Source organism: Haliaeetus albicilla, chromosome Z, assembly GCF_947461875.1.
Source record: "Haliaeetus albicilla chromosome Z, bHalAlb1.1, whole genome shotgun sequence".
NCBI lineage: Eukaryota > Metazoa > Chordata > Aves > Accipitriformes > Accipitridae > Haliaeetus > Haliaeetus albicilla.
Genome location: NC_091516.1, coordinates 64,176,931 through 64,202,714, shown reverse-complemented (window position 1 = coordinate 64,202,714; position 25,784 = coordinate 64,176,931). Strand labels below are relative to the sequence as shown.

General features: G+C 39.8%; 2 protein-coding genes across 3 annotated transcripts in view; one reads left to right on the top strand and one right to left on the bottom strand.

The window, feature by feature from the left end:
- Nucleotides 1-25,784, top strand: part of DHFR (dihydrofolate reductase) — a 638,672-nt gene that overhangs the window by 407,933 nt on the left and 204,955 nt on the right. The gene's annotated exons all lie outside the window — the stretch shown is intronic.
- The window catches only part of RASGRF2 (Ras protein specific guanine nucleotide releasing factor 2), a 132,788-nt gene that overhangs the window by 73,465 nt on the left and 33,539 nt on the right, over nt 1-25,784 (bottom strand). For both annotated transcript variants that reach the window (XM_069777201.1, XM_069777202.1), the window contains 7 exons: nt 18,547-18,653; nt 6,974-7,121; nt 6,246-6,335; nt 4,240-4,493; nt 3,066-3,145; nt 2,422-2,615; nt 774-883 (listed from right to left, as the gene is read on the bottom strand). In XM_069777201.1, the coding sequence (XP_069633302.1) occupies nt 774-883; nt 2,422-2,615; nt 3,066-3,145; nt 4,240-4,493; nt 6,246-6,335; nt 6,974-7,121; nt 18,547-18,653 (983 nt within the window). The remainder of the gene's footprint in view (nt 1-773; nt 884-2,421; nt 2,616-3,065; nt 3,146-4,239; nt 4,494-6,245; nt 6,336-6,973; nt 7,122-18,546; nt 18,654-25,784) is intronic.

Genomic DNA, 25,784 nt, shown 5'->3' with positions numbered 1-25,784 from the left:
ACACAATTAACAAAAGCTGTAAAGTGATCCCTCTGTTACAACTAAATATTCTCCAAGTATATCTTCGGTGAATACTCCAGATACTCAAGATTTATATCCTGGAGTTCATGCAGCATTTCTTTGTTCACAGCAGAAAACTGTGTTTCCCAGAGATAACAACCAAATTTCTTACTGGACTGACAGAGGGGAACATCTGAGAATGGTCTGGGAGTTCAGGGAAGAGCTTCATTTTGCAGGTTGCTACAGGGAGCCCTAGCTCTCACAATATACCTTTAGTTCCTGTTTATCTGGTATTATTTGAAGCATATGTGAAAATCAGTTATATTCCATTAATGCACATAAACTATAACACAGACTGTGAACTCAGTACTCAGTACTTTTCAGGACCCTGATTGATTCCCGTTGTCACAGAGTAACAGAAATGCCCTCTTTCTTTAAACTGTGAAAAAAAAATCTATTTCTCTATGCAAAGAAAATTGCTTTGCTCATAACCCAGGGGTAGGTAGTTCCTATAGCAACCACGATTCTCCCCTTCCCAAAATACTAGGACACACTTGAAGATTTATGTTAGCCAAAAAACCCCAGAAGAGCCAAAATATTAAATGGTGGTATTTGGGGGTTTTATCATTATCTTTGGTTTGGTTTGGTTTTGATCCTTTTCTTTAAAATAATTTTTTTAAAAAGCACAAAATCAAACCAAAATAAAGAAAATAGGTTCTTCATCTCAAAACCTTTGATTCAAGATTATTGAACATAAGGTAGAAAAATCTTACCTTGAAAGTTCTTCCAGTTTAGACTTAGCAAATTCAAGGCTTTTTCGCTCAACATGTTCATGTGGTGTGTGAGCCAGAAGTTCATGAAGTGTTATAATATATCTAGGAATCTTAAAACAAATAAGGTATAAAATCAGTAAATCCTTAAAGGAATAAATCCAATACAGCTTTTTGTTATATATTAGCTATCACCTTGGTCAGAAAAGTTTTGCAAACATAGCCTTTTTTAAATGAATATCCACAGCTAAATGATTATACATACATTCTAAATATAACTACTGTCAAAAATACTGAACTTTTGGGTGATAGAGGCTACATATGCATATGTATGTTTTTAGTTTGAGGAAGCACAAGATCCATTTATTACATTTTAAGAAAAAGATCAGATCAGAGGCAGACATAAATACAACAATAAATTTCATTTTTTCACGCTGCTATCCAAGTACCAATAGAGAACACCTTCAAAACTCCCTGGGAGATTCATACATACCTTCCCCCAATTTTAATAGGATACATGCATTTAAATTTCTCGTGACTTTGAAAATCCCAGCTGACCAGTTTGCATTTATATAAAATTCACATTGCACTAATAGACATTGAAGAATATGCAGTATTTGACTATTAAAGGCCACAGGGTAGCACAAGGACCCTGATCCATTTATTATTACTTAAAGTAGTTTCAGGGCTTTTAACCAGAACCAAGTGATACTGCCGTATAACTTGTCTTTACAGAATAAAAGTTACTTAGGAAATGGAGACATGACTTCTCATTATGCTGAAGTGAAAAGTCATCAGCAATGACATCCTCCATCACATATGAATAGGACCCTCTCTCTTCCTTCTAAGATCCCATGACCTTGTTTCAGATCAACCAGAAAATCCCAAACCTTTACAATATACAAGCTCAAAGCTAAAAAAAATGTATTGTTACAGGTGGTAATGCCCCTTTAGGCTAATATGAGTAACTAGCACTTACACAAGTGTCACTGATGCCCCCTTTTGACTCTACTTGCTTTGCCAGTAACTGAACAAACTGAGGAGGTTCACTATTCTCTTGATGAGTAAAATGTTAGGGTAAACATAAAAGTCACAAAATCATCAGGCCAGTGTTTCAATAGACCTCTTAAAACAGCCGCAAATAATTAATCCAGACAGATCAAGACAAAATATCAGAAGGATAATAAAGTTTTCAAAACTTTTGCAATACATTTTTCATTTCCTAAAGACCAGGTCACTGGAGAACAAAGTGGGAGCAAAGTTTCAAAATGTATTCCTAGTAAAATGTTTGTAGGTGCTCTCACTTGCTATACCAGGTACATTATCCCTCTCTGGGCTGCTTCATAATCCTGCAGTAGGCAGAAGTCGAGTAATTGTTTCTCAGCTTTTTTTCTTTTGGTGCTAGTCCTCATCCCACATTCTGCTTCAACATACGTAAGATTCTGAACAGAGATGAATGACTATAGTTGGGAGGAAAGATCTCTACAGGCAGTTTCATTATAACAACAAAACAAATTAAAACTAAATTAATTTGCATGAGTGCATTTTTAGTTAAGCAAGAAGAATCTTCAGTCAACTGTAATGTCAGTAACACAAAATGAATCAAACAAACATTAAAAACAAATAGGCACAAAAAATATACAGAGACTACCTGAAACATGGGGTAAGTAAGGAAAGTTTCCAGCATTCGCCCCTCACATGCTGGGTTGGCTTCATACTGCTTCAAGAGTTTGTCAAAATCTCTGTTTTGCTTACAGTTTGCCAGTACTTGTAGACTATATTGATGATTCCGAACAAATTCTTGATATATGTTCAGCATTGGCAGCAGAATGTCAAATAAGTCAGCTAGAAAAAGTCAAGAAATGCTTTTTTTTCCCAGCTATCCATCTCTCAAAATGTATTTTTAAAGAAACTACTATGCTCTATGGAAGGGAATTACTATAATCAGTTCTGTTTCCAATATACTGAGATTTTAGAAACATTAAACTTAGTTCTTTTCACCTGCCAAAACATGGTTGTTCTGATTAGTTAGTAATCAGACAATACCACCAAAAATTCAGGGGCTTGTGTCTAATCCATGTTTAGGGCAGAGGCATTCTCATGTATGGACTGCAAGACAGTCATTACTGCCCATGTGGGACTCCCACTCCACCAGATCTCATGGTGTCAGTTCTGGAAATGTGTTCCATTCTAAAGGGACTTTTAAAAAGTTCTTTCTTTAAAAAAAAAGACCTCACTGTAATTTCAAAAATAAATATTAAAATTGTACCCCTAGAGAAAAATACAGTAACTTACCTAGGATTAAAGTAGGCCAATTAGCTATTCTTGCTTTTAAGCCTTGGTGAAATATCTCATGAAGAAACATGATTGTTTCACTGAAAAACAAGTATTTAAACATACAAAAAGAAAATTTAGGTTTTATTTTCTGCTTAATAATTCACAGAGAAACATCTCTTCCTGGTTATTAGTGTATTAGTATATTTTCCTTTCATGGCATTGTTTAAAATTTTTGGTGTAGTATCTCTACAAAATATATAGTATTTGGTGCAAAAGGCATATTCTGTTTAATTCTTTTAAACAAAAGCATCTATTAAATAATATGTTCCAGTTTAATGAATAGGTTTTCCAAGAATATCTCTGACAAAGCATTCAGTAGCCTAAGGGGATTAAAAAGATGCAGAAAACCTCAAGCCAGTGGTAGTCATCTACATTCTCCCTTGCTGCTGTTTAAGATTTGAAACTTTCAACTCTTCTATAACATGAACCTTAATATTGTACTTTAGCTCATGAGGTCAACAGAAGAAGGCGACATCCCAGTTATAAGAGGAACCATAAAGAGTACAGTGATCATGAATGAGCTATGAAAGGGAATCCTGTCTCATAACTAAAGGAACATGTTCTATTTCTTAGAGGTTTCAGGCAGACTTAGATGCAATCCCAATCCTGGATCAAATTTTAGATGCCTGTTGGCTTATTTGTACATACTCATTATGATAGTACTTGGATGCTTAATGCAAGCTACAATTCTTTTTTGTAGGATACAAAAAGACAAGCGAGAGGGAAGGAGCTCCTGAGGCAGAACAACAGAAAATAGAAAAGTTGACATACTCATCCTCAGGGCCTTATCTGGATCATATGAGGCCACTAAGTCCAATTTTGCTCTCTTAAGACAAAAGAAAACAGGAAAGGTGACAGAAAATTATGAGAACTGCCCCAAGAGGCATGATTTGTCCTTTCCTTCCTCTAGCAGAGGCAGAAATAGAATGTGAGGAGGCAAAGAGGTCCAGCTGGTTTCAAACAGCATCACTGACAGCACCTTGCCTTTTACTCCTGGAAACATGGTCTACCTCAGTGACATTACTTATATTAGAGAAAAAAAACAAGTGCCAGATCTCGCTACTGTAAACTGAAGCAGAATGGGAAGAAGTGGTCAGTGAAACCCCCAAAAAGCAAACAAAAAGCCCCGTACCTGTTGAGGAAAATGCTACTAACATCATCGTGACTGATAGGTGGCTTCTTTGAACTTGCAGCCATCCTTAAGGGCCGCAGAAAACAGTTCACAAGAACATAAAGTTGATGCACATATTCAGATTCAGCCTCCACCATGTTAAAAACTATCTGATTCCTTTTTCTCATACTTTCTGCATGGGGAGAACAAATATAATCTTGGACAATAGTCTTCCATTTTCTTCTACATAACCAGCCCCGCATAAAGCTCTGGACCTAAAAATGGACCAGGCAGAAAGGAAGAATGAGAAAAAACATTACAGAACTTATCATGAGCACTTCACTGTAGAAATAACCCTCTAAATGAAATACCTCTGTTTAAAAAAATAAAAGTGTTGCCCTTACTGATCTATAATTGCTCCTGATTTATATATTTTTTTAGATCTCTGCTTGTTAATGAAATTCCCACAATCACTTAGTTGTATTTGTTGCCAGAAAACAGATTGAACAGATATCACATACATATCAAGGTACCTTTTACTGCAAGCTCAAACGTTGTACCTTTGTATATGCTCTTCCTAGCAGCACAATTGTGCTACACACTGGGCAGGCTTTTAACTCCTTTTACCTTCCCTTACACATTTCTCTTGTATCTCCAGAAGTATTGTGCAACACTTCCAGGTAAGACATTTCAAGAGACACTTGATATCATTAGTGACATAATTCTGAAATAGTTGTTCAACTCACCTTTCTGTTTTTAATGGATACCACTTAGCATGTGTATTTAAAGCTAAGTATATCAATATACTGCCTAGTCTCAGACACCTAGGCCAGCAATATTATTATCCAGAAAAGGCAGATTTTTGGCATTCTTAAAAAGTATCTCTGTCATGGAAAAATCTACTGAAGCATAATAATCCATTGAAATTACAAGTGGATTAAAGATTACAGAAAAGGTCTACATCTCGTCACAGAAAATTTCAGTATGTCTTTGCCCTGATCTTAATGTGAAGAACATTCACCTTGAAAGAGAAATGCAAAATCTCACTGGTAGCAGTTTACTCTGAATAAACAACTTTAAAAAAAGGGCCCAATTGTCTAAACAATCAAGATGTAGAATGCAGTGAATTATATACAGAATCAGAGCTCTCCTTCTACTAAAAAAGACATTTCCAGCTTCTAGTACAATGTTTAATCTGCTTGAAAAGGAAAATTCACACTAGGGTATCAGGTCAGTGCTGACCCTGACTCAGACTGCATGACCCAGAAAAAGTCAGAAACTAAGTCCACATGCCATAAAGGATATTATGCAATTTAAGAGACTGACCACTGTGAGAATAAGGGTGACACATATGGGACCACATCTTCAAGCATGAATTCAATTCATGCTCATGCATTAGGATTTGTGGGAGTCAGCTATGGCCACAGTTCTGGAGGATGGCTATATCCAGCCTTAAGCAAGATTACCAAAAGTTGCACATGTAAATGCCATACAGACTGGGACAATTCTGTCCCTGTTATTAAAACCACTGGTCATAGTACCCTGGAACAATCACCATCAAAAAGACCCGCTGACAACCTAAACCAAGACTGCTTGCTGCATTTTCAATATTTGTATTCCAGCTGCAGTGACAGAATATAAGTCATTCTCTTATATCTTTGTAAGCATTTTTATAAGAAAGGAGTATAAAGTGCCTATACACTGGATTCCCACAGGATGTAGCCTGTAACTTAATTTCAGTCTTTACAAGCAGTTGAATGCTATGTGCAAGCTTCTTTAAGAAACTCAATATATACCTTGCAAGTAAAAATGAATACTTAAGTAACAAATACACCATGGGATAAATGTGGCACTGAAAAATAGGAAGCTGTTGTAATTTAAGAGGTTTAAGTAGGGACAGGGCAAAAGAATCTTGCTATTTGACTGTACTTAATGAAAATAAATGAATACAAAACTGGACAGACTAAAATACAGAAGTACACCCCCCATCCCACGCTCCTCTTAAGCACAGAAGGTTAGATGTTTACCTTTTTAATTTTTTTAATATCTGGATCCTCATCTTCCTGGTTGCCTTGATAAGGTCGCATTCTTTCTTTTGTTTTATTGAGAGCTATAATCTGACAAAAACAACCATTCATTAAATGCTTTCTCAAGCTAATGAAAGTCTTAGTTGCAGAACTAACAGAAAAATATTTTCCCGTTCTTCAAGCCTGTTAAAGCTGCACAGAATGACAAACATGTACTTGGTCACAGGCACATGAACACAGTTCTGTGAAAACCAGCAAGGCTCTTGATCTAGATGGAGGAAGGACCAGAAGAGAGCTGGTTCTCCTCTCAAAACCAAGTGTGCCTTTCAGACTTCATCAGCTCAGGACTGCAACAAAATTTTTAACATTCAGTGAAATAGAGCAGTTTGGAATAGTTCTCAATACTGTCACAAACAAAGACAATGTGACGAGGATCAAACTCCTCATGTGAAGACAGGTAGAAAATAATGCAATCAATGGCACCCATACTGCAAAGCAATGTCTCATCTTAAAGTCTCTGCAAAGAAGTAATCCAATCAGTTTAACAGTACCCTATATTTCTAAGAAAAATATTTAGCCAAGGGTTCATAGGGGAACTACTACAGGACTATTATACATTAACCTTACTGGGTTCTCTTATTTTCACAATATTACAGAAATATTGAATATTACTGAAATGCACACAGCAAAATGTAATTCAGTGATTGCTTGATGACTCTGGCACATACCTCAGATTTAAGTCTTTCAATTTCTGTGTCTTGATCTTCAAGCTGATGTCGAAGCTGATTGGCTGCAATCTTTTCAGTCTCTACAATCTGGACGAGATGAATGTACTTCTGCATTAACACCTCCCTTTCAATCAGAATATCTGAATAACTAAAAGGGAAAACATTTATGTTAGTAAAAATAGCAAATTATTGTCTTCCATATCCCCTTATGAGATATTGACAGAATAAACATTGCACCGATGACAAGAAACCTGCAAAACCATGTTTCTTTGGCTTAACGTACCATAAATAGCTTGATCATAAATCATCCAAACTTAGACTGTTCCAATATCCTTTTTAGACAAAGGTGCTAGCAGTACCCAGTTTCCCAGTATCCAGTTACCAAGAGCAAGATAATTGCACTGATCTTTTTATGAGCTTCTAATTCTCAGGCTAAGCCCAAGAATTCTATTAATTCAATTTATTTTATTTATTTTAAGGGCTGCTTTTTTTCCATCTTTTGGGAGGACCTGGGGGCAGCATCTGGCACTTCAACAGAACTATTTCTATTTCTCTCCATCTGTCAGATCTTTTTATGGAAGAATTCTCATCATAACTGTTATTTTAGTTTGCTAACACCTATTTTATTGTTTAGGCCAGTTTGAGATTACTCAAATAAATGTATTTATTCTAATTAGTAACAGGAACTATGATATCAGTCTTCCTTTCAGCTCTTGGGTGGCAAACTGCCATTGATTTGTCTTTTCTTGAAAAGGGACAGTATCCTAGTGCAATTAGATGTCACAATCAGAGCAGTGACAAGCATCGTATTGGAAGTACTCTTCCCAGCTTCAGGTAAGGGAGAAATTAGTTTCTTCCTATGCAACATCTTCATCAGACTGTTTGTTCACATAATGCAGTCTCTCTCACGTAGATAATTCAAATGTGCAGAAAACACACAGTCCTGCAACGTAATCATTTTGTGGCCTTGATTCAGCACAATCTACAGACCCATACCACCTCTTTACCTAAGTTTCAGGAAGCTTGTTCCTCCGAGAGTTAAATAATTTTACAAAATAAAGACCAAACTGCACAAAACACAGCAGAACGAAGCCCTAAATCTTTCACAAGGGATCTCTTACTATTTTATGACCTATCGTTGAAAATGCTGACTATCGTATCTGTTTCCACTGTCAAATTAGCACAGGATTTGACAGAAGGAATTTTTGGATTGCACATCTTTTCCTTTTAAATTTCTTTCTACTTGCTGCAGCACTCATTAAAAAAATGAACATTTGCTATTAAATACTGTGAGGCTTTTAAAAATGTAATCATGTGCATCCTCTCCAGTTATTTTTTTTTATATATATTTACTGCCTTTTCAATCAGTATTAGTGCAGTTATATACTGGTGGGGGCCAATATTGAGTACAGCTATTAAATTCAACGCCTAAACTAGAAAGCAAGCTTAGATTTAAAATAATCAGAATGAGTTACCACAGCTATCACAAAGCAAAAGTTTTTCATCCTTGAATAGATTATAAAAAGAATAAGAATTCAATTTAGTTCTATTGCATTTATTGTTGTATTTTAACTACTGCAATAGTAAACAAGAAATTGAAAAAAAAAAAAAGCTCAGGGCATCTCTTCCAAAAAGTAAAACAACATACATAAAAAAATCTGTCATCAAGCAGTCCCTGTATCCTAACTATGCAATAAACAGTAATAAAGTATGAGATTTAATTCTTTAAAATTTTTCAATAACATTTTCTGTTTTGCAAGAATCCCTTTTCTTTTTTTTTTCAGAAACCGTATTACTTAATCTCTGCACCCTAAAAGGCATTTGCACATGATAAAAAGTGTCTGAGCTAGAAACACAGTTAGCACTAGTTGTTTTACAATGATGAGATGTTATGAAGAAAAAAATACATGTAACATATTTGAGAAAATGCATTCCTTAGTGCCTGCAGCACCACCCTGATTTACATTTAATATTAAGGGTAGTCTTTTCTACCTAAAACCAGATCCACATAGGTGACAAGACCTTTTCTTCTATTTAACCTTTTCAAAACGTTCTTAAACTTTTGCTACCAAATGTTTCCAATACAGAATTTGACAGATTTTGCTTTGCTTTTATTCAAGACTGAGGAAAATAGCAGGACACAGAATCACAAAGGGTGAACAGCAGCTGCAGTCAGAGCTGACGTAAGACTCAAAATACTATTTCATACGATGGGTTTTTTCCACTTTTTTTTATTTTCCTCCTTCAGGGGAAGAAGCTTCATCTAGATTTTTCAGCTTCTTTAAATGCATTAAGCCAGACTTCCAGAGTCTTACTTTGCTATGGAAGATTGAAAAGTTTTTGTTCTTTTGAGACGTACTTAGAGTATTTTGCCTAGTTAGTGGCTTTGGCTGTCTAAAATGTCAGTCTCAGCCTGGAAACTAAACAACATTTCCTTCACTTCCATAATTAGCAGTATGAAGAGGAGTTAATTAGAAAATCCTATGTACACCTACGCTAACTTAGAATAGGCTATCCATTTTCCTTCTGAAAACTGCTACTTGTTCTGGGAAAGGAAAATCATACGATTTTGGAATAAACTTCACGTACTTCTAACAGACCTTTTCATCCATCTCTCTGTCTGTATGAGTCAAAGATCATCATGCCTAAAGTGCTAACCTGTATATCGAGCATAATGCCAGGAGCCTTCCAAGAGGGCAAGGTTTCAACACTGACTTGATTACACATGTATACAAAGTCCTTTGTTAAAGAAAATTGTACCAAAGTGTTCAAATGTCAAAGGAAGACGAGAAATTCATAAAACAACTTGTAACCAGCCAGCCTAAATCTAGTTCTCTGGCTTGGGTATCATTTAATAGGAAGAAGCAACTGCTGTGAAGCATGGCTTTCTATGAATTAGTATTAATATTTTATTGAGAGAAGCAATTCTATAAATTTATAACAATACGTACTAAGACTTATAGACAGAGCATTCTTAAAGCTGAGGCCATACCTATTTCCTACTACCATCTGTAAAGACAGGACTCAAACCAGGTATTTCAAGAACTTTTAAGCTCTGACTGACCACTACCTACCACATGGAGACAGGAAGCAGTGAAGAAAGTCCTGAGAAAAATGATGCATCATTTAGGCCCCGTGAGAGCTGACATGCTCAGAAAATGCAGGAAAACTGGAGAAAGTTTAACCAATGCCTCATTATTAGGGTCTCCTTGTTGTGGTAGCAGACCAAAATAAAGGCTCCAGTAGTGCTACCAGCAAATATAATTGATTTTTGTATTGAATTCAGACCAGAGTTATGGTTCATTGGATCACTCTACACTAATTGTACTAAAGCTACTCAGGCAGCTGAAAGAACCAGGCATTGGACCTGGCCAGAACTATTTATGGTCATATCAAATCACCCTCTTGAAATGCAAAATGCACAACCTAATCAACTCTTTATAAAAACCAGGCAATATGGCTCTGGGGGTCTGGAAGGCAAAAGAAATTGCCTACATCTGCCCATACTAACCACCTTCAAGCAGCTATAGGACTCCTTAACAGAGGAGTAGCCTCCAGACAGGTTTTGAAGTCTAATGGCACATCAACAGCGACACTAGGGATGGAAACAGCAGAAGCTGCAATAGAACTTATGCAATCCATCCTTACTACTCTAACCAAGGTGACTTGGGACACCACCTGTACACAAGTACCATTAGCCTTTAATGAACTCCTGTATGATATGGGATATCAAAGGACACCTATGGCTGCAAGGGTTACAGGCTGAGGCTTATCAGAAGACACAAAATTAAGATGGGCTTTCGGACACACGTGGACAACTGTTTATAAAGGCTGAAAAAGAGGTGTCTGCTGATTTCCAGTCAAACAGGTGCGAAATGGCACTTGGGCTGGCGAACAACCGCAGCAACCAGGACTGGAGGATGGGTGGGTGGGTGGGTGTAGGACTGTGTGATACATGGGGAAGCATGATCAGTCCACACCCCAAATGATTTTTAACACAAGATCCTTTTAATTGAGACGGGGAAATACAAACTGGAACAGAGAGTCTTTTGGAAGGGTGGCCCCAAAAATCACAGGAAGTTTTGTGCACCCAAACCACGTCAGTTGGGGAATGGCTTACTCTAGCAGCATGGGTAAGTGGCAAGGGGAATGCTACCCTCTTGTGCGAGAATGAGACAATGCTGAAAACACATATCAGACTCGCAACTCATACTAAAACCAGCTGTTCCAACTGTCCTAGCACTCCTTTATCCAGGAAAATCTGACTGTAGGAATTCATCTACAAACAAACTGGAGCAGAAAGGCACCCTACCCCATTATGCAAAACTGAGACAGAATTCAACAGCAGCCATGAAGTCCAGACCAAATACAATAGAAGGGACACTCCTTGCTGTGCAAGCTGAGGCTTCACGGAGCTGTTATGATGTTATAGCTGCTACCTCCAGAGAGTGTGATTGGTGGGATTTCAAATGTTCCCTTAGAAAACAACTACCACACCAATCTCCTGTACAGCCATCATTACCAGTATAACCATCATTGCTTTTGAAGTTTGTGTCTAAGCCATCTAAAGTGCTGTCTGCCAAGAACTACAAGCCCCCTTGCAGGGCTTAAGGAGCCCTTTGCAGCAGCACTGAGATGTCTGCTCTGGGAACATAGCCCTTCTAGGCAATAAAACAGATTTCTGTGAAGTGCTGTGCAAGGAGTACAGGAGGTACAGTCACCTCTGTTAGGCAGCGACAGGCTGTGTGATAAAAGGCTGATCTTGACCAACATAAGGGAGCACAGAGGAACAATAGCAGCTGCTGTAACCTAAATAACCTGACCGAGAGAAACCAGCCCCCTGACCTGGCTGCTGCCAAGGCTATCACAAGATCAGCCCAGGAAAGACCCATCTCCACAAACAGAAAGGGCCACAATGCCAGGCAGGGAACCCCAATAACCTAGTCAGAGTAACAAGCTCCCCAACCCATCCCAGCTCCTCCCAGGGCTGTGACAGGAGAGCCACCAGCCTCATCAGCTGGCAGGTGAAACCCACCAAGATGAGTCAGTGGAAAGGCTCTCCAGATCACCTTTCAGGCTGCGAAGGGTTACCAACTATAGAGGGGTGAGGCTTATTATGAGATACAGGGAACACCATTTGGGGATTGTACAAGGCTTGTTATGGGATGTTTAAGGGAGGAACCAAAGGCAGGAGAAGGGAGGGTTCAAGGAGGTTGAGGAGGAGCACGCTTGGGAAAATGCAGAGATAAGGGGATAAAAGGCGATAAAGGGTCACATGTAACCAGGTTGATCAGTACACTTGTCTGGCCATACTCTGCACCTGATCAGCATGGTCCATCCTGTCTTCTCATTAAACTCCATTTCTGACTACTTTCCTGGGTGAGGGGACTCTGTATATGCATCCACAGAGCTCTAAGTGCCAGCTACTGGAGTTGGGACCCAAGGGCCATAGGTCCTTGTGCGTCTGCAGTGCCAGTAACTCACTGGAGAGGTGGGAGTGTGCACGCATCATCTGGATGTGTGTATCAGTGCGTGATCACCAGCCTGGCTAGCTGGTGAGTAGGATTAGTCACTGGGAAGGCAGGTGTGGAGGATGCAGTAAGTCTAGGTTGGATCATCGCAGACTCTGTGATTTGGCTACTGGAGGGCACACGAGATCCAACCCAGCTACCAGGAAGACCATGAGGTTGGGTGGCTGACTGAGAAACTCATTTGCAGATGTGCATGTGTGCCTGTGACAGCTGGAGATGAGAACATCCAAGGGCTAGTTACCAGCTAGACTGAGTGTGCAAGGCAACTACAGGGGAGATCCATAGTGTTTGGGTCTCTATGTGTGTTCATGTGTACAGGGTTGGCAGGACCCATGCACCAATTAATGAAGGATCCACAGCGCATGCGTGTGTGTGTGGTGTGAGTGTGTTAGGTAACTGGAAGTACGTTGGGTGCAGGGCCAGTTACTGGGGTAGACTAAGTGTCTTAGTCCAGTTACTGGGGGATCCATAGTGTGCTGGGAAGGCAGGGAATGCATACGTATCTGTGGGTGATGGGGACTGAGTACTAGGAACTGGAAAGGGTCTGCGGGAACTTGGGGCTTGTACTTCCAGGTGCCAGCAACTGGGGAGATGGAGAATCCAGGACCTGCTCCTGGACAGACTGTACAGTTAGGCTGTTTACTGGAGGGACCCATACTGTATATATGTATTGTATGCATTTTTCCACTAACGTACCTTCATCCCGATCAGTCAGAGACGGGAACAGAATGAGGCTGCTGGTGTTGTCTGTGCTGACGTGAGTGCTGAATGTTTTTGTCTGTGCTGATCTGTGCGGCCAGCTGCGTTTGTATGTACATATGTGTGTTTGTCTGCACTGGAACTACATGCCTAGGCCCACTTCTGGTTCAACCTGGATAGAGGGAGCAGCAGCAGCCTTACTTCTATCAAGCTGCCAGCTCTGGCAACCCCCACCACTTTGTTCTGTGGATCTAGCTACACATTATTTGGAAGGCAGATATGAGATTGTTTTGCCCATGTTTTGAGCATTACTCAAATTCTCTCTGCCTCCTTCTCAGCCAAGTGGAAACTACAAAACTGTGGTTATTACAGCAGCAAGCTTCAGCTAATACAGCTTCTCTAACAGCAAGGCATTAGTAGCAAGACATGCAAGACATTTGCTCTGAGCTTCCAGGCAGCTCTGAGCTACCATAGCAAGCTTACAAGTGCCTGCAAAATACTATGTGAAATACACCCTGCATTAGCAAGTGAAGTGTGCCAACAAATCTGAGACCAAGCTTTTTTTTTTTTTTTTAAATTGCCTATTGGAGGGCAGTAGTTCCTCATATGCTTTAGACAGCAATGTAGCTGAAAGAAGCACTCCCACTTCCCCCCCTCCGCATAGCACTCGTGCTCTCTCACATCCCACCCATGCACCTCCTTCTCCCTTGTTCAGTGAACACAGGTGTGTTGCACAGATGTGCAGTGAACAGACCTAGAGGAATGAGACAAAATAAAACTAAGCTGGCAAAAAATAAACAAAACATTATTCCTTTTAGTGCGGATCAGTTTCCCAATTAAGTTCACACTTCTGCCTGCATAAGAGAAGGGTTGGTAAAGGTGTGGGAATGAATGGCTGACTTACAAGAATGACAGCTGCTTCCTTCAGCAGCAATGTGGGCTTATGCAGGGCTAAAGCATACATGAAACTACAGCCTGAAGCACTTAATGTAAGACATTCCAATAAGCTAACATAGAAAAGGCCGAGAAATTTAACAAGTACTGCATCCACATAAAAAAGAAGCATAAAAGTTTTTGAGTTAAATGCAAAAAAAAAGAAAAAATTAAAACCATAGAATTTGTAAGAGAGGGTGGAAAGTCCACCTCAGTGTATTGAGGGTGAAACAGATTTTTTCATAAGAGACCGAGTTCTGGAACAAAGGCCAAAACAGGACTTCCACATGCAGTCACTGACAGAGGAATTAGGATTTGCCAGGAATAAATCCTCCAGCGCAGAAATTTAACTCAGAAGCAGCAAGCCTTACTCTGCCACCCTGGATACTACTGAGAACTCTAAACACTGAGAATTCAAATAAAATGAAAAGATACAAAAAGTAGGAACACATGTAGAGCTCATGATGGAGTCCCACCAAAATATACTGATTTGCACGTCCCACTGCAAGCCCACAAGCCAAACAATGTCTCTCAAATGAAGAGAGGGCACTACGGACAGGAGCATAAGCAATGCAGCATGTAGGTGCAGCATGCAAGAGCCGGTCAGCTCTTGCAGTGTGTGTGCTGCACCCCAAATGATAAGCAGTAGCATCCCACCCACAGTGAAATCTTCCAAGAAACAATGGACAATGTCACAGCAGAAAATCCTTTAATTATGAATTTGCATTCAAATAAAATACCTATTTATCCAGAGTGGGACACAGCGTGCAGTAAGATCATGTTATTTTTTCAACAGTCTGTTTATAACTTGCAAAATAAATAAAACATGGAGGAGATTTTGATGGCTGCAAACATGTATTTGGCAAAAAGTCATGAAAAGCAATGCAAAATTAGATTTTGTATACGTCAATCTAAGAAAAGAAAGAAGAAAAAAAAAAGAAAAAGACTCAACTACTTTGTCTCAGCTAAAACATGGATTACCATAACTATTCATGAGGATGAGACCCTCTGGAAAGCAATTAAATATTTCCATTTCACAAAAATGCCAACCTCTTCACACAAAACCACGATGTTCCCAGGCCTGTTTTCAGTTTAAGGGTAGAGGGAATGTTCTCAATACCTCCTAAAATTTTTATCTCTAGATACTACAAAAAAGTATCTTCAAAGGGCTACACAAAATGTCATTTAGGAATTCAAAACAAAAACCTGAGAGAAGGGTCAGAAATGTATTAAGCTAGCCTCAAATGAAAAGTGACACCAAAGAAGTTGCCAAAGCTTGTCCCATTTGTCAAAAATACAGACGAACTCAAGGAAAAAAGTCTAAATCATGATACCGGCAAACTTTAATCCCTGAAGCAAATCTGTTCTATTTTGTTTAATTAAGTTGGCAAGAAAAATCTTATGCAATAATGTCATGGTTTAAGCCCAGCTGGCAACAAAGCACCACGAAGCCACTCGCTCGCTCCTCCCCACAGTGGGACGGGGAGGGGAAAACACAAAGAAACGGTCGTGGCTCGAGACGAGGGCAGGCAGGGACCACTCCCCGCTGAGGGTCACGGGCAGAAGACAGGCTCAACTTGGGGGAGAAACAGGATCCGTTCACCTTACTACCAGTCAGATCAAAACAAGGCTACTGAGAAGTAAAACCAAACCTGAGGACACCTTCCCCCCGCCCCTCCCTCCTTCCCGCCTCAACCGCACTCCCGCTTCTCTCTACCTCCTCCCGCCGGCGGCGCAGGGCAACGGCGGTTGACAGTCTGACAGGCGGCTCGCCAGCCCTTGTCTCTGCCGCTCCTTCCTCTTCCTCCTCGCTCTTCCCCTGCTCCAGCGTGGGGTTCTTCCCACAGGACACAGTTCTCCATCAGCTTCTGCGGCACAGAAGAGTCCTTTCCGCGGGCCGCAGTTCCTCACAAACTTCCCTGGCGGGGGTCCTTGCCGCCGACCCATCTTCAGTCCCAGGCTACGCCGGCGGGGGCTTTCCTCTGGCGCCGCCGCCATCTTGGGGGCATCCGTCCCCCTGCGCCAGCGGGGGCTTTCCTCTGGCGCCGCCGCCATCTTGGGGGCATCCGTCCCTCTCTCCCCGGGCTGTGGGTGGGCATCTGCTGCCCCGCTCCCCTCCGTGGGCTGGGGGGGGACAGCCTGCCGCCTCACCACGGGCTGCGGGGGCATCCACCTCCTTCCCTCCTTCCTCACTGACCTTGCTGCCTGCACAGGGCTTTCTCTCGCATCCCGCTCTCCTCCCCCGCTGCAGGTTCCCCTTCTTCAACCTGTTCTCCCAGAGGGCTCCCGCCATCGCTGACGGGCTCGGCCTTGGCCAGCGGCAGGTCCCACTCGGAGCCGGGGAAGCTTCTGGCAGCTTCTCACAGGAGCCGGCCCTGCGGCCCCCTCCCCTGCTACCAAAAAAAAAACCCACTCCACACAAACCCAATAGAAATAGTCTAAAACTGTTATTTTCACTTCTTTGTTATGTATCTTTGGTAAAAGACCCAATGGTTAAGTAACTAACTATGCAACTAGACACAATGTAAAGCAAATAAAAGCCGCTTCCAGTGAAGTAGAAAAGTATCAGAAGGAGGTAACAGCAGCAGCGTGGGATGTTTAGCAACTAAATTTCAGAAACTTTGTCACTTGTTGATATTTTGTTCAAGAAAAGAATACTAGAACAAGAAAAGCCACGTCCATGTTCCTGTAAAATTTTCCCAAGAAATTTAGAGACCTATGCAGAAAAGTAGATTAAGAAAATCCCCCAAATTACATAGGGCCCTGAGAATATCCCTCACAGTGGTGTCCATAGTTTCATATTATTGGGATTGTCATTTCAGATAGGCACAAATAAAGGGAAAAAATTCAAATACCAAAAGGGACGGAGACCAAAAGACTGATCTTGCTTACAACAGAGACCCAGTTGTCTTCTGAAGGCTGCAGTGATAACTTTTTGGTGGAGGCAAAATTCAACCACCCCAACCTTGAACTTCACAACTAACTTCTTAGCAAGTTTAAGTTCTCAATATTTTAAACTGTGTGTTTAACATTCACTTAATTTTCTGCTAAGTTCTGTCTTGAATATTCATGCTTGATCTATTTATGGACCGAACTACCCAGAGACAAATTTTAACTCAGCGTTGTGAAGCTCTTCTTGCTTATGTGCCTTTTACACCAGGCAATGGACAAGAAGAAAATTATCCTGAAAACAGGGAACTGTAGGATCCTGCATCCCCTGAATGCCCTTACCAGAAGGCAAAAAGTCACTCTCCTTTCTTCACTTGCTTTCAGTCGTACTCCACAAAGAAACTGACCCAGATCCAGAGACAAGGTGAAGATCTCCCTCACCTCCTCCTCCCTCAGCAATACAGGACTGTCTGCTGGTGGACGTGCTCTCCTGGGATGGCTGAGAGTTCAAAACCTCATAGCTTCTCAACACCTGAATTAATGTGTTCACCCAGAGGGCTACCATGCAAAATGTGGTTCACCTAATACCACAACCCAGGAGGTGCTTTCCAACAAAGGATGAGACCCCGTTCAGTTAGGTACCAATGCTAAGAAGAGGATGCAGATCCAAAGACTAGACGCCCAGGTAACACAAGACCTGCAGCTTCAGGGCCTCATTTCACAAGTTCTACATTAAGAACTACTAGCTGGTGGTGTTCATTTTTAGTTATAAAGCAAAATCACTTCTGTTTACATGGCTCATGTCCTAAGCAACTCAGAAATTGCCTGGTTCCTTGTGCGTTACCATGGCACTGTAGATAAGCTGAGGTGAGTCTCTATGAGAGGAGGCTGAAGAAAGTGCATTTCAGCAAAGACATTTGCCTCCGCAAACCATTTCACAAAACTTCAGTTAAATGATTTTCATTTAGATTATACTGTAAACCTTGCCCATTCACCGTGCAGACCTTTTCTCAGGGAAAGATTACTGGATGGCTGGAAGTCCTACCACATTCCTTTTCACAAGACTGATCGTTGTTCAGGACTTCAGTTTTGAAGACGAAATGTTATTTGTTGCACTTTATCATCATACTGGTTTGACCTCCTCTTTCTTACTTTTAGTACTACATAAGAGCTTTTTAAGAAACACTCATTTATTCATTTAGCATATCACTTATTTCTTCATTCATATAACAAACATTGCCTCTAAGAGAGGACTAACCCTAGGGCTTGTTTCCAATAAAAGAGTATTCTTCTTGAACTAATTTCAAATAGAACACAATCACTTGTGCATGATAAAGTACAGTGATATAAGCATGAATGATAAAGGCATTTTTTCCTATAACATACCCATGCGTTGCAAGCAATACATGATCAATGCACTGTAATGTTTATTTCTGTTTAGAGAGTGAATTTAGATTTTCAAATTATTACCAATTTATTTACAGTAAAATGGAGCTAAGTATCAAAAATCAGGCTTCATACCTAGCTTGGTGAATTGCTTCTACCCATTCGTCCCCATCAACTTCATCCTCACAACGGAGCTCCAGTGGCTTCTGCCCTTCATGGCCAAAAAGAACAGTAAAGTAATGCTGCGAATTAGAACAAGACAAAAAATGTTCAGCAACTCTTTTAAATAAAATATATAAAATAAATAAAATTAAAAATCTAACTTTTTAAACACAGTCCAAAGCATTGCCAGCCTAGGAAGATGCGTTGTAAGCTATTAAGTCATGAAACATGGATTGAAGTTGAAACTGTATCCTTAACAGATTCCCCTGTGTATTAAGGCAATAGCTTTCATGGTACTTATTTTAAGTTATTGTTCTTAAGCTCCCACATACAAGACAACATAATATAATTACCTAAACAGCTTCTACAGTTGAATACAGTAGCATGACTGTACTGGGGTGTTTGTAGTTCTTCTTCCCTTGCATTTTTTCACCTAAAATTTTTCTTAGATGGCCGGCACAGGACACCAAATGCAGAACTGTCCCTGCTTCCTCACAAGAATGTGGACTGTGCACTGGCTCTAGCTTATTTCCTCACCTTTCCAAAACAAGGAAAGTGTCCCTTCTCATTCATCACACTCCCAAAACATTTTTGGCCTTCTTTCAAGAAGCCTCATCCATAATTGTCATTGCAACAACTTCTTTTTTTTTCACAAGAAAATGCTATTCACACAAGAAGTGTCATATTCTTTGATGGCGTTTCTTACGTGAAAGACGTTGGCCATGGTATGTTTCATAGAACACAGAAATTCAGGAAAGTTTTCATTACTTTCAGAACGCAGTAATAATAGTAATTATCTAGTGGGGAGAGGAGAACCCCCAGTCATCTACGTTAAAACCCATTTCATGAGGTTGGTCATTTACAACCTTATTTTGCATAGCTTGCATACTAACAGCCAGGTAGCAAACAGAATTCTTCCAACTTAGATGAAAATAGGTGAGAAAACTCTACCTGAACACCCACCTGTAATTTCTATAGGTGCCTTAAATGCACCAGTTAGTAAGCCAGCTGTTTCACAGCAGAGGGACCAGTGAGGGACCTGTCCATACATAAAACCATCTGGTTACTAGGTCTAATGTGATGCAGGAGCTCTTACAGCTAAACACCTCTGCACCAGATAACTCAGGTCCCTTCATTACCTAGAACTTCTCAATCCCTCTTCGACCTTCGTCCCAGTTAACAAGGAACTGAGTATAAGCACATGTGGCAGCAATTACTTTCTGGGGTCTAACAGCAAATTCCAAACTCACTCCAGTCAGCAAGTGAGGTATGTAATTTGTGTTCTCCCACGCCATTAGCCATTGTTTACAGCAGTAAGAAATGTGAAGTGATCTCAACAAACATTCTGCTTTCGTTGTCAAACCCACAGCTCAGCTGAAAAAGGCCCTCTGAGCCAAACACCATGCTGGAGATCAAGCAAATATAAAACACCTCAGAATTAAAAGCCATTTCAAGGCCGGAGGAACACAAGCATAAACAGAAACAGAACAGAAGGGATGAAATTTTACCTATGGAGAATTGGCTGCAGATATTGTCAACACTGATAATGAATTTTGCCCATACAAAAAAGAGATTATTTCAGCCATCTATTGGCCCCTTCTGAAACGTCTGGCAGCCTGCTGTGCACATACAACACACAAGTCAGCTGTGCAGTATGCACAGAGCGGGAAGACACCCCAGATACACCCCAGATACACTGGATTCACTACACTGGCTCCAGCACTGTCTGTGCACCTGTATTTGCATCAAGGTTCATGCCTGGGGATCTCACATTTACAAAACCCAGCTGCCTCTGTGCATCTGAGTACACTCACATGTTTGGTTTCTTTTTGGGTAACGTGAGTACATATAATGGCATTCCATATAGAGAAAACTATTCATTTGTGCATTATATTAATTTACTAAACATTGTTACATGTATACAAAACCCTTTTCATACAGCAGACCACAAGCACTGCAGGATTAGCAACAGACCAACAAAACAGAAACACAGCAAAATAAGAAGCAGCATTCACATTTAACAGGCTGTACAAAGAAAGTCCAGGCTCTGATCTGTTGAGTTTCAGAAACAAAACAACTCCAGAGCACAGACAAGGATCAATAAATCATTAAAAGGACAATCCTGTAATACTGTGGTTTTTCAATAGTGCATATCACTTAAACCTGAATGCCATGAATAGAAAGAAACATTTAATCAGTGATAGATCAACTCAGTGATAGATAAAAACTTTTATAACAATACAGTGCAGTTGAAAACAACCTACAGGGCAGTAAAAAGTGCAGCAAGATTACACACAAATGTGCTCTGTTTATAGACTGGAATAGTCTATTTTAAAAAGTATATTTAAAGATAAATCACACTGTTCGGAGCTGCATTTTATGTAACAAGTTATTTGTGTTTCATAAAGCTGCTACATATAAAATTAGAATAAAGAAGACACAAGTGTAGACAAGCACTGGATTTAATCCCATTGTGTAGGGATTCACATTAAAGGGAAGACACTATTACAGTCCTCCCTACTTCTTCTTTTAAAGTGAGGTAACTCAGACCTCTTTTGAGGAAGACTTGCAGTGATCTCATGTCACAGAATTTAGACTTAAAGGTGTGCAGTTACTATGCTGATAGGCATGATCTAAATGCTTAGTTAGACCACCAAAAAGCACAGATTAAAACTTTAAAAAACATCTACATCCTCCACCCCTCTCAAACACGCATATTGCACTCAAGCATCAGCATCAACTGTCACATCATTTACCCAGAAGTAGCCAACTCTAAAGTAACCAAAGTGCAAACAAAATATCATAACATGCCTCTAAAAAGAATCTCTAAGTCATCCTTGAATTCTGTTTTTTAAATAAATGTTGCTAATTTACAAAACTAATTTACTACAAGAAAATAAGATGGTACATGTGATGCATCCACCCTTCTGCATACACACTATTATGAAGTGGTGACAGTAAATGTTTAAGAACCGTAGGACACATTTACATCAACTACCCTCATTGTCATTCACCACGTCCATTGGACTAGCAGGCAGGCACTCACGTTTCAAGTTAAGCTCGTGGTTCAGTTGGACAGGTTTTTTATTATTGTTTATTCTGAAAATTGTCAGGCTCATAGAAGATAAAATGAGCATTCTGTATTTTGATATAAAACAAATTCAGTGATTTCATTTTAAGGTGTCTTTTCAGTATTCAGGTATGCACAAGCAAAATGGTAACTCTTCATTTTAATAAAAACATCTTTGGCAGAGTTCTCCAAAGTAAAGCTTGGAAAAAAAGGCAGGGAAAGTGTCATATACCTTGCATAGGTATGAAAGCACTATCTTGACTGACAGTCAAGGAAAGAACAATGGGATTAAGAAGCATCAAGAATATTGTTATGTGTCACTTCTCTGACTTGTATCTAGTGCTAGAGTTTCTTCCTACAGTGAAAAGGAAAGAATAAGGAATGAGCTGACAGGGACCTCTGCTTCAGAGACAAGACTGAAACAAGATTAAGACCATGAGTGAAAGAAGTCCTGTACTGGAGTATACTGATTATTGTGCTGGGCTCCCCATTGACAGCAGTTCACACCATAAGTTTGTCCTTATAAAACTGCCCAAATAATGGCTGTATTCAAAATAAGACAGCAAAAGCTCTGAAGTTGCCATGCTTTCCAAGGGGGAAAACAAGCATCGTTCTGGTAAAAAAACAAAACAAAACCAAACCCAAACCAAACAAACAAAAAAAACCCTCCCAAACCCAAAAAACCAACCCAAATGATATATGCCCTGTAACAGAAAGACTACTTCTAAGGCATACTGAGGTAGAGCTTCCACCAATACAGACACCCCTGAGACTAAATTTCCCAAGAGCAGAATGCTGATCTCCTTGTGACTGACAAGAGCTTTTGCTGTTTATGAAGTGAGAGTCACACCAACACAGGTACCGCACTCTCCAATGCCTAAGGACAGTCCCACAACTCATTCTCTTTCCTCCACCTCACATGGAAACTTCAAAGGACATCTCCTATCCTATCTCTTATCTCTCATCCCCTGATAACTTACCACTACGTCTGTTTCGTCAGTTACTCCTTTTCATCCCCTGATAGCTGCAGTAACATGAGGTGTCTTTTCCGTTTGTAAATTAGTGGTGATGCTTGCAACAGTTCAGTTACTGAAACACTGAAGGACCAAGAAGAATGAGCACCCATCTTCCCATGGTGGTGCCGCTACCTGTCACAGGCAGAAAAGCTGCTACCCTAGATAATAACGCTGCTTGACAATTCCTACTGCAAGCTCCTGCCTTCAGCTCCTCATAAATTTGGTCAGCTTTGAATGTCTGGGTGGAAAAACTCATACTGGAGAAATGAAGCATGTGTCAACAGTGTTTGTTACCTTATCCTTCCATGAGCACAGCATATAAATATTTAAATTATGCTTCGAAGGACTCCAAGGTGACTACGAAATTCTGTTGTATTGTGGGCTTGTAAATTATTATAGTGCAGTAATAGCTACTTGCCTATGAACTGCTTTTCCCTAAACTTTTCTTACTAAACATAAACCAAATTTAATTCTCTTCATAATATACTACAAAAATACCATTTTTAAAGCTTAAATGTGGTGTGACCTTGTTAGATGCTATTTCCTGATCTTTCAGTGACTTATTGTACAGTCGTAGTTTAATCATTCAAGCCAGAACTTCGAGAGTAATTTAAAAAGAAAATTCTAGCTGTCAATATTGATAAGAATGAAGAGTATAAATGCAAAACAACTATGAAAAGTTAGTTTGTGTACCAAGACTGCTACCAAAAATTAAAAGCCTTAACAAGAGTCTGTCTTCAATGTGAGGCATGAGGAAGCTTAATCATTTGCTACATCTTTAAGGCTTATATTCACTACCTAATGTTTGTAATGGCATGTTAAAAAAACTCTGAGGCGAAAAAAGGTGGGAGAGGCAATTAATTAAAACTTAAGATAACAAGCTAAAAATATTTCTCGTTCTTGACTTCTAAAGACATTTTCATTTCAGAATCTGGAAATCTGTATGCAGTCTCAAGCACCAGTACATTATTGGGCAGAAGAGGACAATCACTGTAGCAACTGAAGACTCATCAATAATCCTTGAAAGAAAAGCAGCAAACTGCAGCCTGAATCCAAGCAGCTTGTACTATTCAAGGACATGTTAACTCATGAAGTTTTCAGATGTGTTCTACTGACAGTATTTTGCCCAGCTTCTCAAATACAAAACATTACGTATATTCTGTATTTCTTACATCCCAGGGAAACAGAAGGAAAAGAAAGGAATATGTTTGGAAGAAGGCAGCATCCCTAGAAAGGAACAAGTGCAAAAGTATGAGTGTATGGAGGTGAGAGAAATGTTTGGGGGAGAAGACAACAATCCCTCCCCATCACTGGATCAGCAGCATGTTAGTAGGAAGGAAAGTATTGTGCTTTGAGTCAAGGGAAGACAAATGCCAGGGTTAAGTTATGCCACATCTTGAGACTTGCTGTGCTGCTAGTGCTGGCAGGAAATTCATAGCCCATTGTTGTTAAATTAGCATGAGAGTGGAATAATGACAGGAGAGTGAAAACCATGGCAATTTTTTTACAAGTTTCCAGGGAGATCTACAAAGCCAAAACATTTCATGTTTGTATCACACCAATTAGTAGAAGCTATAATGAGAACAGGATTAGTGGACATCAGAATTAGTATGATGTACTTGGGAAGAGTCACTATGGTTTTTGTAAAAGCCTGTCAACTCCTCTAAACCCAGTGGAGTTTGCTGAAGGGGTCAACAAGCATTTGGATTATGATGATATGGTTTTCAAAATGCTTTTGACAGTTTTTTAGGGAAACACTTAAGCATCTAGGACTTACAAGAAAAATGTCCCTCCATGGATAAAAAGAAAAAAAAAATCTGATCAAAAGCTAGGAAACAAAGCTGGAATATTGGACCATCTGTCAGTTCATATAATGGAACAAGGTCATCAAAGGACTTCCTCAGGGAATTGTGTTGAAGACTGGGACAGGCATTACAAAGGATGACAAAGTTTGTTAATTATTCAATATAGTAATGATGAGAACCTATTATAAAGAACTGCAGACTCAACACGCCTGAGTTACTGGAAAGTAAAATGGCAGGTGAAATTCATTGTACACAAATGTAAAGTGACATATGTGAGGAAAAACATTCCAAGGTTCACATGTGAAAAGATGGGCTCTGTCCTTGGTACTACCACTCAGGAGTAAGATCCTGGAATAAGTTTCACAAAAACACCAGCCCAATGCTCAACAGCTGCCAAAAAAGCAAACCAGAGTGCTGGGGATGATTGGGAAAGAAACAGAACAAAGTAGACAAGGCTATTACGATAAGAAACATCTTGAATACTGTGAGTAGCTTTGGACCTCCCATCACAGAAGGGGCAACATAAAATGGGAAAGGTTCAGAAAAAGATAAAAGTGGTATGCAAAGGCTTGCATATGTCCAAATCAGATATCCATATAAGTAAAAACTTAAGCTGAGACTCTTCAATGCAAAGAAAGGAACAACTCTGGGAGTATAACATGGATCTGCAAAATCACACGAGATATGGAATGGATGGAAAAGGATCCACTGCTCTATTTCTCTTTCAATAAAAAAAAAATCTGTTAAATGAATGTCATAGAAACCAGCTTCAAAACAAACAGAAAAAAGTGGTTCTTCATGCAACTGGTAGTAAACTGGTGTTGCTTCTTGACAAAGGAAGTAGAAAATGCAGTAAGTGTTGATAAGTTGCAGGGAGACTAGAGAGTTCACTGTACAGAAATTGTGGGCTACTGAGCACACAGAATTCACATATTCAGAATTCAAACAGTCCTGAAGCTGAAAATAACTAGCAGCTTAAAGTCATGTCAGAGGAGAGGGAAAGGAAAAGTAAAATATGTGCCTAAGTTGATGCCTTTCCTGACATGTCCTCATGGCCACAATGTGAGATAGGATATCAGACTAGTTGGACCTTTTGTCCACTCAAATAAAATCTTTCTCATAGTCTTACAGGAGCTAATTAAAACTTCATTTGATGGTATGTGAGTCTTCTAAATCCTTCAAGATATACTGGCATTTTCATAAAGTGCTGGCTCTTACTAATTGTCTGGTTTTTTCTTGCATATTTTGGTCTTGATTTTGATTCTTTAAAAAAATAAAGAGGTAATTTGCAAAACGGGTAGAGACCCACTGCAGTCTTTC